This window comes from Zingiber officinale, chromosome 10B, assembly GCF_018446385.1.
Source record: "Zingiber officinale cultivar Zhangliang chromosome 10B, Zo_v1.1, whole genome shotgun sequence".
Taxonomy (NCBI): domain Eukaryota; kingdom Viridiplantae; phylum Streptophyta; class Magnoliopsida; order Zingiberales; family Zingiberaceae; genus Zingiber; species Zingiber officinale.
In genome coordinates this window covers 92,748,059-92,761,838 of record NC_056005.1, presented here as the reverse complement: position 1 = coordinate 92,761,838, position 13,780 = coordinate 92,748,059, and the positions used below count along the sequence as shown (strand labels likewise).

Here is a 13,780-nt window from a genome sequence, read left to right as displayed (position 1 = left end):
ATATACAAGAGAGCGTACCTGCGCAAGGGAGATGACCTCCCATTTTATATAACAGTACGTACCTCTGGAGCCTGACTGATGTTAGGGAATGTCGGGAGTCAGGACCTGTCTCGTGATGGAGGACGCATGTCACCCTCTTGTAGACTGAAAGAAGGTTCCATTCGCAGATGACTGCAGATCCTTAGAATATTCTTTAACATACAACAATTATTCCCTGATAGGTAGTTATGATTCCTTGATCTTGTTGTCGTGTAGTGCCTTCTGTCAATGTCGGGCATAACTAGGGCAGCTTGGGATGATCTGTTAGGTATAACACTTGGCCTAAGTCTTGAGGGGCAGGAAGAGCCATGGTGAGACCGCTCTAGGATTCATCGGGAGTTGGCCTACTGAGAGAACCCGGCTTGGGTATGACTGAGCTGTGAAAACTCGACCAGTCGGAGCAGGTCAGGCATCACCTTGATTGTAGATCCTGATTCAGATCTGGGATCCTGATCTGTAAGCACCCGACCGGGCATCCTGTGTCTGACGACACCCGACGGTCCTACCTCTTCTTTCCCTAACTGTTGACTGCCACATCCTTCTGACCGTTGATTGTCACATCCCCTTGACTTCTGACTGCACGTCTCCTTGACTTCTAACTGCCACATCTCCTTGATGATTGACTGCCACATTCCCTTTATTTCTGACTGTCATGTCTCCTTGATTCCTGATTGCCAAGTCTCCTTGACTGTTGACTGCCACATCACTTTGACTTCTGACTATCACGTCTCCTTGACTCCCAATGATCGGACCCTACCATTATGTACCGTATCAGATAGGATTAAAATAATTCACATATCGTCATAATAATATAATATTATTTATTTTAAGTGTAAGTTCTCATGATTTTATTTTTAAATTCTATCTAAAAAAATTTCATATTTATTCTTTTGATATTTTTAATATATTTTTAATATAAAATTTTAATTGTATTCTCAAGGCGTGGCATGCCTCCTTAGAAAACATCCTTGTCGGACATAAAGCTTTGTGTTTTTTCAAACTATCCTGCTGTTTCTCATGAACAAGCATGAATGAAGAAGATTCAAGCAAGAAAAGTGAAAATAATTAGTTTCTCGTTAGGTCAAAGATTCAAGCAAGAAAAGTGAGATAGTAATTACTCTACGGATAAAATTGAAAAGAAGCCAATAAAAATTAAGAAGACAAAAGGAAATCATTGTCTGTAAAAAAAAAATAAATAAATAAAACTTTGTTAGTAATAGAGAGACGAATCCTTGTATAATTAAATAAATATTTATATAAATTTTATATCTTAAGAGTAAAAAATAAAAGAAATTTTAGTATAGAGATCTCAATTTATATTTTAAAGAGAAAGAAAATATATATTTTTAAAAAATAATCATAAATAAAAATTAATAGAATAAGATGCTGATAAATTATAATCCATAAATATCAAAATTATCTTGAATATCAAAAAAATATAAATTAATAAAAATAGTAAAAAAAAACTTCATGAGAGTCTAAATGGTAGAATGTAGATCTAAACTTGAGATTCTCCAATAATAAATGTAGATCTTTAAATTCTAGATACTTGAAATTCGACATAATCTAATTTTAAATCCTTCGAAAATTATAACTCTTTGCAATGTAAAGGTTAAGGTAAACATGTCGAGACGATATAGTGATTAATCTTAAAAGTAGCTAGTTAAACTCAAAGAGCACACTTAATATCTTGTTTAAACAAGCAGTTACAGATCTCTCATGAGATCTCTCCACCGGCAACCCTAGAAAACCTAGACAATCTTGCTGAAAGCATTCTATCAGACACTCTCGGAGGTCGACGAGGGCAATAGTGGCTGAGCAAGGTTGGGCGAAGCTTTGAGCGAGGCAGCCGATGGCCTGAGGCCATCATGGACGCAACTGGAAGAGACAATGGAGGCCTCCTCGGTAGCAAAGATCCTCTCCTGACTCTTCCCCCACAGCACCAGGTACAGTCCCAAGACGATGAAGATAGCTCCGATGATGCTGCACGAAGAAGAACAAGATGAGTAATGTAAGTTAGAATTTTAGGACCATAATTGTAATTATAAATGTTTAATATCATCAATTAAAGAAGTCATAGTTTAATGTGATCTAATTTATGATTAAGGAATATGACTTAAGGGTTTAATTGTTATGAATAAATTAATGTGGATACCATGTGCAATTCCTAATTTGTTGAGGGGCCAAATTAGAAATAAGCAACTTAGGCTTCTATAAATAAGGGTTATGGTCCCAGTTTGCAGATGACGCTTTTGTTTTGTTTCCTCATCGACAAAACTCTCTGGATACTAAGGAAGATCTGCAAATTGAAGATCTTGCCTAAAATCAATTGCATACTATGGATTCTGGTATGCTTCCGTAATTTTGTCTATCCAGTTTATAATTTCTTAAGAATTTGAATAAAATGCATAAGTTTTGTGTTGATATTTCTCAACCCAATTTATTCTATCAATTGGTATCAGAGCCTTCTATTCCAAATTCTTAAGGAAAATTTTTATTTTGGGTATAAAATTTTATTTTTGTACAATCTCGGTTTTGGTTCATGATATATCATGTTGCGATTTTATTCATCGCGATTTTCGACACTGTTCTGTATCACAACCGGATGGAAAAATTTGCGAATCCATCGCAAATTCCACCGGGAAAGGGAAAACGTCATGGGAGGTTGCTTGCAACTGGTTTCTTAGGCCACCGATGACCAGCTTCATACTGGAGGTTGTTTTCCGGATCAGAATAAAATGTTACAGTTGGCCGGAGATGCGCCTGTCGTCGGCGAGTTGGCTGTGGCCGCCTCTCGTTATTTCGTGATCGGCGTTCGGCGCTGGAAAGGGCTGCCGACTGCTTCGGTATCCTGTCGATTGGTTGTCGTGGTAGGCAACTATGGTTGTGGCAGTTCATGCGGCGTGGAGACGTGTGGCGAAACTGGCGAAGAAACGGTTCGTTTCTTTGTTAAAAAACAAAAAAAAACACGTACGTGGAACGTGGAGTGAGGCCAGTACATGGCGTGATGGCCACGTAGGAGTGAGGCCACGTTTAAGAATAATAAGTTTTATTAAATTTTATATTTTAGAATTTTGATAAAAGGATTTTGGTGCATGCTTTCACTGAGGAATCAAAATATTACACATCAGTAATATAATTTCTCCCATTAAAAGATAATCCATTAAATTTATTATTTAAATTAAATAATCAATTTATTTTATAATATTAATTTAATTGGATTATATAGGTTTTATTAATATCTATTATTTTAAATTAAATTAAATTTGAATTATATGTCACCAAAGTGACCTCTATTATTTGAATTTAATTTTATTTGAAATATTAAGATATTATTGAGGTATTAAATAAAGTGTAAATGTATATATTTATGTGAGTATTAATCGGCCCAAAGGAAGATTTATACTTAACAAATTATACATTTATTTGTAATAATAAACACGTAACAATTATAAAGTTTTCTCTGTTATAGTTCATGCATATAATAAATCGATCCAAAGATAGGTTTATTATTTGTCATGCATTATTGTTAGTGTTTGATTATTATAGAAAGAGTATCACTTGCAAATAATATTACTGTCCAAAGACTTGATATTGTTGTTGCACTAGGTATCTTTAGATGGGATTTACCATTTATTTTTGATTAATTCAAAATGAGCATGTTAGTTATGTTATAATTCTTGTGTTCTCTTTTCAGCAAATGTTGCTACTATTTCTGCTAACTTAAGTTCAGTACCGATCCTTAATGGTACAAATTTTAAGGATTGGAAGGAGAACATTCTAATTGTTCTTGGCTGCATGGATCTGGATCTTGCGCTTAGGACATAGCAACCCACTGCTCCTACAGATACTAGTTCCTCTGAACAGAGAGCTAAATATGAGAAGTGGGATCTCTCTAACCGCATGAGTCTTATTATCATCAAGCGCGGCATACCTGAGGCTTTTAGGGGTGCGGTGTCTAATAGTATCACCAAAGCTACAGAATATCTCGATGAGATTGAAAAACGCTTTGCCAAAAGCGATAAGGCGGAAACAAGCACAATTCTAAAGAACTTGATTTCCATGAAGTATAAAGGCAAGGGAAATATTCGTGAATATATCATGGAAATGTCCCACCTTGCATCAAAGTTGAAGACACTTAATCTTGAATTGTCAGATGACATGCTTGTGCATTTAGTGCTTATATCTCTCCTGAACCAGTTCAGTCAGTTCCAAATCAATTATAACTGTCAAAGGGAGAAATGGACTCTTAATGAGCTCATTTCATACTGTGTTCAAGAGGAAGAGAGGTTGAAGTAAATCAAGGCTCAAAGTGCATATTTGGCAAGCACCCCTAAAGATAAGGGCAACAAAAGAAAGAATGAGGCTACTAAAGGTCCTTATATGAAGAAACAAAAGCAGGATACTGACAAGAAAGGTTGTTTCTTCTATAACAAGCCTAATCATGTCAAGAAAGAATGTCCTAAGTACCATGCCTGGCGTGCGAAAAAGGGTACATTTTTCACTTTGGTCTGTTCTGAAGTAAATTTAGCTTCAGTACCTAGAAACACTTGGTGGTTAGACTCTGGCGCTACTACTAATATCAGTGTTTCAATGCAGGGTTGCCTGAGCTACCGAAAGCCAACTGATGCTGAAAGATGCATTTATGTGGGTGATGGCAAGTCGGTTGAGGTGGAAGCAATAGGGTATTTTAGATTGTTGTTAAGCACTGGTTACTATTTAGACTTAATAGATACTTTTGTTGTACCGTCATTTAGATGGAATTTGGTTTCTGTTTCTAATTTGGATAAATTAGGTTACTGTTGTTCGTTTGGAAATGGTCAATTCAGTTTATCTATTAACTCTATTATTGTTGGAACCGGTTCACTTATAATTTATGACAATCTATATATGCTTGATATAAATACTTCTTATATTGAAACCCTGAATGTGGAATCACATGGTACTAAGCGTAAATTTAATAATGAAAATTCAGGTGCCTTATGGCACAAATGTTTAGGACACATCTCTAGAAATAGAGTTGAAAGACTTGTATCAGATGGAATTTTACACTCCATTGATTTTTCAAACCTAAATGTTTGTGTTGAATGCATTAAAGGAAAACAGACCAAAAGAAAGAAAGAGGGTGCATAGAGAGCTACAAAAATATTGGAATTGATACATACAGATGTTTGTGGACCATTTCCAACACCTTCTTGGAATGGTCAACAATATTTTGTATCATTCATTGATGATTATTCTCGATATGCATACCTATTTCTTATTTATGAGAAGGCTCAAACTTTGGACATTTTCAAATCATTTAAGGTTGAAGTTGAGAACCAACTAAACAAAAGAATTAAGAAAGTCAGATCTGATCATGGTGGTGAATACTACGGTAGATATGACGGTTCAAGTGAGCAACGTCCAGGACCTTTTGCTCAATACCTAGAGGAGTGTGGAATAGTCCCACAGTACACCATGCCAGGCTCACCAAGCATGAATGGTGTAGCTGAACGACGTAATAGAACTCTTAAGGAAATGGTAAGGAGTATGATTAGTTATTCAACCTTACCAATGCCACTCTTGGGAGAAGCATTAAAGACAGCAGCTTACATTCTAAATCGAGTATCCACTAAAGCAGCTACTAAAACACCTTTTGAGCGTTGGACAAGGCGAAAGCCAAGTCTCAAACATTTTCATATTTGGGGATGTCCAGCTGAGGCTAGACCGTATAGGCTACATGAAAAGAAACTGGACTCCAAAACAGTAAGTAGCTACTTTATTGGATATTCTGAGCGATCACGGGGCTATAAGTTTTATGATCCCAAAGTAAAGACCATCTTTGAGACGGGAACTGCAACATACTTTGAGGATATTGAGTTTGGGGGGAAGAATAAAGTAACTGACCTTGTCTTTGAGGAGGAATGTATTCCCACTACTCTTCAAGAGGAAATGATTTATATTCCTATGATTGCTTCTAATAATGATCAGGATTTTATTCCTGTCAGTGATCAGGATGCAATATAAGAACAACAAGACATTGTTAATCAACTCCCAGAAGAACAAACCCAACAACCTCAAAAACCAGTGTGTGTAGAACCAGTGCCTTTACGAAGATCCACTAGAGAAAGGAGGAGTGCTATTTCGGATGATTACATAGTACTACTTCAAGAACATGAAGAAAATGATGGTATGGCGGAGGATGATCCTATCAACTTTCGTCAAGCCATGCAAGATTCAAATTCTCAAAAGTGGATTGAGGCAATGAATGAGGAGTATAAGTCAATGCAAGACAATAAAGTTTGGGAACTTGTCCTATTACCTGAAGGTGTGAAACCCATTGGTTGTAAGTGGATTTTTAAAACCAAACGGGATTCAAATGGTAATGTGGAAAGGTATAAAGCACGTCTTGTAGCTAAAGGCTATACTCAGAAATATGGGATTGACTTTAAAGAGACATTTTCTCCAGTTTCAACGAAGGACTCTTTAAGGACAATCATGGCACTTGTTGCACACTTCGATATGGAACTCCATCAGATGGATGTCAAGACAGCCTTTCTCAATAGAGACATTGAGGAAACAATCTATATGGTGCAACCAGAATACTTTGTATTAGGAGATCCAAAGAGTATGGTTTGCAAACTTAAGAAGTCCATCTATGGGTTAAAACAAGCATCTCGTCAATGGTACCACAAATTTCATCAAATAATCATCTCATTTGGTTTTGAGGTAAATGTGGTAGATGATTGTGTATATCATAAGTTCTGTGGGAGTAAGCATATCTTCCTGGTTCTATATGTTGATGACATTTTGCTTGCCACAAACGATATAGGTATGTTGAACGATACCAAGAGATTTCTATCTAGATATTTTGAAATGAAAGATCTTGGTAACACATCTTTTGTATTAGGAATCCAAATACATCGAGATCGTTCTCGAGGTATTCTTGGATTATCGCAAAAGAACTATATCGATAAGGTGCTTAAAAGATTTGGCATGCAAGATTGCAAACCAGGTAATACCCCAGTCGCTAAAGGAGACAAGTTTAGTCTTAAACAATGCCCTAAAGGAAGCCTCGAGACTCAAGAAATGCAAAAGATTCCCTATGCTTCGGCTGTAGGAAGTCTTATGTATGCTCAAGTTTGTACGCGTCCGGATATTGCGTACATTGTTGGAGTGTTGGGCAGATATTTAAGCAACCCAGGAATGGATCATTGGAAAGCAGCAAAGAGGGTAATGAGATATTTAAAGAGAACTAGTGATTACATGCTCACATATAAGAGGTCAGATACTCTTGAGATCATGGGATATTCTGACTCTGATTTTGCGGGATGCCAAGATAGCATGAGATCCACTTCAGGCTATGTTTTTCTGTTGGCTAGCGGAGCCATCTTTTGGAGAAGTGCCAAACAGGCATTGATAGCTTCTTCCACCATGGCAGTAGAGTTTATAGCATGTTATGAGACATCTAATCATGGAATATGGCTGAAAAATTTTGTCACTGGGCTGCGTATTTTGGGAAAGGTTGAAAGACCACTGAAGTTATTTTGTGACAATCGATCAGCTGTATTATATTCTAACAACAATAGGAGCTCGACAAAATTGAAGCACATCGATATCAAGTTCCTTGTTATGAAAGAAAGAGTACAAAGTGGACAGATTTCGATAGAACACATAGGCACAAACTCCATGATAGCAGATCCTTTTACAAAGGGTTTACCACCCAGTGTCTTTTATGAGCATACCACTCATATGGGTGTTATTCAGTTTGGTGAAATCTAGATCTAGTGGGAGTTTGTACTATATATATGTTTTTTTTATATATGTTTCGTTATGTTAAAGAAACATATGTATTTGGAGATTATCTGATCAGATATAAAGTTCAATATTTACTTCATTACACTTTGTATAACTTAAGTTAAAGTTTTGATCTCACTTTGGTAATAAGGAGGACCAGTTGAAAATTGACATGAATAGATCACCTTGCATGTAATTTTCATGCCACATATTCATAATTGATCCATGTTATTTGATTATATTGATGTACGTGACCATTGATGGTTTAGTTGTGAAAGATACAATGAACACTACATTGATCCTATGTCTATATAATTAATGGACGAGATTGTTAAGGAAACCCTACAGCTATGATGACAAAAGTTATGAGCTCATTAAGGTTAACATTTATAAGTTTACACATATGGTCCAGTGGGAGATTGTTAGAATTTTGGGACCATAATTGTAATTATAAATGTCTAATGTCATTAATTAAAGAAGTCATAGTTTAATGTGATCTAATTTATGATTAAAGAATATGACTTAAGGGTTTAATTGTTATGAATAAATTAATGTGGATACCATGTGCAATTCCTAATTTGTTGAGGGGTCAAATTAGAAATAAGCAACTTAGGCTTCTATAAATAAGGGTTATGGTCCCAGTTTGCAGATGACGCTTTTGTTTTGTTTCCTCATCGACAAAACTCTATGGATACTAAGGAAGATCTGCAAATTGAAGATCTTGCCCAAAATCAATTGCATACTATGGATTCTAGTACGCTTCCGTAATTTTCTGTCTATCCAATTTATAATTTCTTAAGAATTTGAATAGAATGCATAAGTTTTGTGTTGATATTTCTCAACCCAATTTATTCTATCAATGTAGTGTTCTTTCTTCTTGCTAGTTGGTGAAGAGAATTAAGAAGCAGTAGATTAGTACCTGCCGAGGTAGAATTTCTCGCCTAGAACGATGAAAGCCATGATTGCGACGACCAGAGTTTGAATTGGCTGGTACACGGCCACGAACACAGGGCCGGCCCTGTCGATGCACCATATTTGAACGGAGAAGGCGATTCCGGACATCACGATTGCCTGCGCGTTATCCATGCTTGAGATCTAGTTGAATCGATGGGTTTATTTTGTGTTTATTCGTTTAGGTGATGGCTTACGCTGTAGAAGATGGGGAAAAGCTCGCCGGTGGAGTGGAAGGCCCAGGCGTCGGCGTCGCGCTCCATGAAGGCGGCGATGACGAGGAACTGGAGGAGGCCGAAGAAGAAGGTGAAGAAGGTGAAGGAGAGCCTGGCGGGGTACTTCTTCAGCACCGGCTTCTGGAGCACCTGCCATCCCGACAAGCATAGGCAGTGGCCGATGAGGCAGACGCAGCCCAGCGTCCAGTTCTTCCCCTCCGCCATGAACGCCGGCGCTGCAAAGTTCAACGCCGTCGTAGACGCGCGGCCAAATATGGACGGCCCTTTGTAGAGCGTGATCACGGTGGCGCCGCCGACGCACACCAGCGTTCCGACGACCTTCGCGATTCCATCTCGCCGGTCGAGCCGCACCTTCTCCATTCTAATTCATTGTTTAAACAAAAAAGATCAAATCTTTACGCATGGTAACCAAACTGGGAATCGGTTAGTGGAATTACCTGAGGGCGGCGGCCATGGCGAAGGTGATGGCCGGAACAGAGTTCTGGATGGCGGAGGCGAAGGTGGGCGACGTGTGGTCGAGGCCAAGCAAGTAAAGTCCCTGGCTCGCCGTTATCCTGATTCCATCGATTCTATCGATCAGTGTACTCAAGATCGAACAAATCGCCCAAACCTGGGAAATTAAAATTACCCGCAGAGAGCGAGAAGGAAGAACTGCACGAGGAAGGAGAACTTCATCGTCGGCCGTTCCTTCCTGCATCAATCCACGAAACGACGTACGTTAAACAATCAAATGCTCTACAAATCGAAGCAAATTGTATAAATCTGATACTTCTCGAGGAAGTAGGCGAAGGGGAAGAGGAGGATCAAAGCGATGATGTTGCGGTAGATTGAGTAGACGAGTTTGCTGATGCCCATGTTGAGCGCCGTCCGGGAGATGACGTGGAAGCCGGCGTAGCCGAACTGCACCAAGAACATGGCAACGTGCAACTGCACCTTCTCCGGCATGCCGCAGACTCTCTTCCCTCCGTCGGCGTCGGCCATTCCTGATCGAGCTCAGAGGCGATATATACCAGCGACCGGTGGGCGGAGAGGGCCGGAGGAAGGGAATGGGTGACGAAGCGAGGTGGAGCCGGTGGGCTATTTATAGCCACCGGAAAGTGTGAACTGTTAGAAAGCATGCCAACTGCCACTAGCGACGACGATGGGCACGGCGGGAAGGGAATGATGGCCACGGCGGGAATGGAATGAATGGGAAGAGACAGATGGCTCTCCATTAGCTCTAAAACATAAATAAAAAAAATATACTAAATAGTTAGATATAATTAATTCGGCAGGTAATCGAAATTAGAAACCACAGATGCCCATACAAGTTAAACCAGTTTAGAAGCTCATAAAAAGTAGTCTATCTATAATATCAAACAAAAAAAAAATAGATAGGCTCATTAAATTTTAAATTAAAAATTTTAAATCATGTGTTGAAATTAAAGAAGGATGATCAATTCCTTCTTTAAAAAGTAATAGTTTGTACACTGGACTAAGTAAAATTATTAAATAATATAAAATAATTTTAAAATTATTAAATTATGTATCTATTTTTTATTTTGTCTCTATTAGTCGAATGGTTATTTTGATTAGTCAAATCAATTTTACTGAAACGTTAAAATTTTGAATAAATCAGTTGATTAATTTATTATTATTTTTTATGAAAGTCAGTTTTAGATAAAATCAGTTGATGGACCAGACGACCTCAGATTTATACGAAACTAATTCTATATATTCAGCTAACTCTCCTGATTATATCCATGTCCTCAAACATCAATTTGATTCAATATATAAAGAATAATTATTTTTTTGAACACAGATGTGTTTGAAAAATTTAATTCGTTTTCAAAAAATTATTACTCTCAATATATTGAGTCAAATTGGTATTTGAGAACTTGGATATAATCAGAAGAGGTAGATGAACATATAGGAACTAGTTTCATGTCAATCCAAGATCATTTTGTTCATCAACTGATTTTGCCCAAACATAGCTGGGATCAGACATTTGATTGCCATGAAACTAAATATTATGTATTCGGTTTGTTCTCTTGATTATATTCATGCCTTAAATATCAATTTGACTTAACATATTGAGAGCAATGATTTTTAGAACATGAATTAAATTTTTTTATATTTAAAAAATCATTATTCTCAATATATTGGGTAAAATTGACATTTAAGGGTATGAATATAATTAGGAAAGGTAAACAAACATATAGGAACTAATTTAATGTCAATCTAAGGTCATTTGGTCTATCAACCTATTTTGGGTAAAATCAGTTGATGGATCAAATGATCTCAGATTAATATAAAACTAGTTCTTATGCGTTCATCTCGCTCTTTTGATTATATTCATGCTCTCAAATACTAATTTGACCTAATATATTGAGAGTAATAGTTTTTTTAACATGAATTAAAATTTTTAAACACATTCGTGTTCAAAAAATCACCGTTCTTAATATATTGAGTCAAATTAATGTTTGAGGACATGAATATAATCAGGAGAGGTAGCTGAACACAAAGGAAGTAGTTTCATGTCAATTCGAGGCTGTCTAATCCATCAACCAATTTTACCTAAATTTGATTTTGATAGAAAAAGCAAATTAGTCAAGTTAACTAATTTAAAAAATTAGTCGACTGGTTTACTCAAAATTTTGACGTTTCGGCATAGAGCAAAATCGATTCGACTGATAAAAAAATCAATAAACTGATAGGGGTAAAATGGAAAATAAATACATTGATCTGGCAGTAAGCATAGAGGGACCCGCATGGGCAAGGATCAATGACACATGGAGGATAAAGTTAGAGGGGTCAACCTACGGGTTCGGCCGATCAGAGAGGTCTCATGACCGCTCAGCCTGGAGAAGTCTTATGGCCGCTCGGCTAGGATTGCGCCAAGGCTGGTGCGAAGACAGCTCGACAACGAGTCGGGCTTCCGACGCTCACAAGCTGCCAAGTATAGAGAAATTGCTGAGCCGAGCGGCATGTCCGCTCGGCTGAACTGCAGCTCAACCAAGGAAGCATTCTCGCTCGGTCCGGCATGCCTTCAGGTCCGAGCCCTACGGGACCGAGCGGCTCTTCCGCGACCTGAAACGGACAAGGCGCAGAAGGGGACAAAGGGAGCAGCTAAGGATATCCTTCTCGAGACGTGCGTCGCCGATAGACAGCATGGTTGGCGGTTGGACCGGACAGAGAATCTTACGGTGGAAGTTTCCACTGTCACATCAGAGATATGACCGGACGGTTGCGGCATGGCGCCAAGCATCCTTTTCTAACACGACCATTCTAGGTATGCTTTGAGGAGCGTGCATGCTTTGGGATACGTGCACGCATCCCCCCCGGGAGCCCTATGTAAGGACCCCCAAGCTTCGACGGAGGTATGCATTCTACATCACTGTAGCTACAGTTTTCATTCTTGTCATTCTGCCTCGATCTCTTCCCGCCGGAGTTGACTTGAGCGTCGGAGGGCCGTTGCTGGAAACCCCTTCCCGGCTCGGTTTTGTGCTTGTAGGTTCTCGCCGGAGGTTCACAACAGTCGAAGGTCTATAAGTCATCACCGGGAGCACCACGTCCCCAGCGTTCATCGACTCAACACTTGGACAGGATCAAATTGGCGCCGTCTGTGGGAACGCACCTGAATCCGAGCCGAGAAGATGGAAGAAGCTGGACGCCAACTCATAGTGACGCTCTCTCCCGAGGAGCTCGATGCACTCATCTAAGCGCGAGCTGCGAAGATGGTCGAGCAACAGCAGATGACCTAAGCCGTGCGGATAGCGCAGCAGGCCACCTCGGTTTCTGGTGGCCGAGCGCCGATGGAGGACCGATCGGAGCAATACTCTACTTGGGCACAGACCAAGGGGCAGACCGGCACACCAGGAGATGCGCCGCCCGCCCCTATTATGTTTCATCGGGCACTGTTCCAGACTCCGTCGGAGCTGGCCCTAACCAACCAGGGATCATCCGATGAAGTGCCCGTGCGGGACGCTAGGAAGGAGAAGGCGCCGCGGGCTGAGTCATCCCCCGAGCGGGTCAATCGCCAGTTCTTCGAGGCGATCTTACAAGACCCTCTCCCAAAGCATTACGCTCCCATATCGATCGGAGAGTATAACGGTACAACCGACCCGGACGACCACCTCGGTAAGTTCGATAATGCCGCTACTCTCCATCAATACACCGACAGAGTCAAATGCAGAGTGTTCCTCACTACATTGTCCGGTTCAGCACAACGCTGGTTCCGGAGGTTGCCGGACAGATCAATTCAGAGCTTCAGAGACTTTCGAACGGCATTCCTTCATCACTTTGCCAGCAGCCGACGTTACCAGAAGACCAGCGTCAGCCTCTTTTCCATGAAGCAAGGGCCAAGAGAAACTCTCCGAGCCTACATCCAATGCTTCAACCAAGCAGCTATGGACATCCCTGCGGTCTCGTCCGAGACAATGATGCATGCTTTCACACAAGGCTTAGTCGACGGGGACTTCTTTCACTCGCTCATCAGGAAGCCGCCCCGTGACTACGACCAGATGCTAAAAAAAGCAAATGAATATATTAACATAGAGGAAGCGCAGGCGACCCAAAAAAAGGAAGCACTAGGCGAGCCTTCGGTCCCAACCGAGCGGAGACCACACACCAGCCAACAACCGCCAAGAGGACCACGTGCCGAGGGGTTGAGGCCACATCAAGACTCCAGGTCGCCCGCCGTTCAGCACATTGCGGCCGAACGATCTAGGAAAAAAGGCAAGGTATGGATGCCCATGTTTTGCAGAATCCATCAATCAGCAACTCACGACACTCGA

The 13,780-nt window shown here is 39.9% G+C and overlaps 1 protein-coding gene across 1 annotated transcript; it reads right to left on the bottom strand.

Moving 5' to 3' along the window:
- Nucleotides 1–1,817: 1,817 nt before the first annotated feature.
- LOC122030153 (protein WALLS ARE THIN 1-like) lies at nt 1,818–9,986 on the bottom strand. Its single transcript, XM_042589319.1, has 6 exons — nt 9,775–9,986; nt 9,634–9,696; nt 9,443–9,559; nt 8,967–9,366; nt 8,738–8,889; nt 1,818–2,022 (listed from the first exon to the last, which is right to left on the bottom strand). The coding sequence occupies exons 1-6, from the start codon at nt 9,984–9,986 to the stop codon at nt 1,818–1,820; spliced, it is 1,149 nt and encodes a 382-aa protein (XP_042445253.1).
- Nucleotides 9,987–13,780: the final 3,794 nt, after the last annotated feature.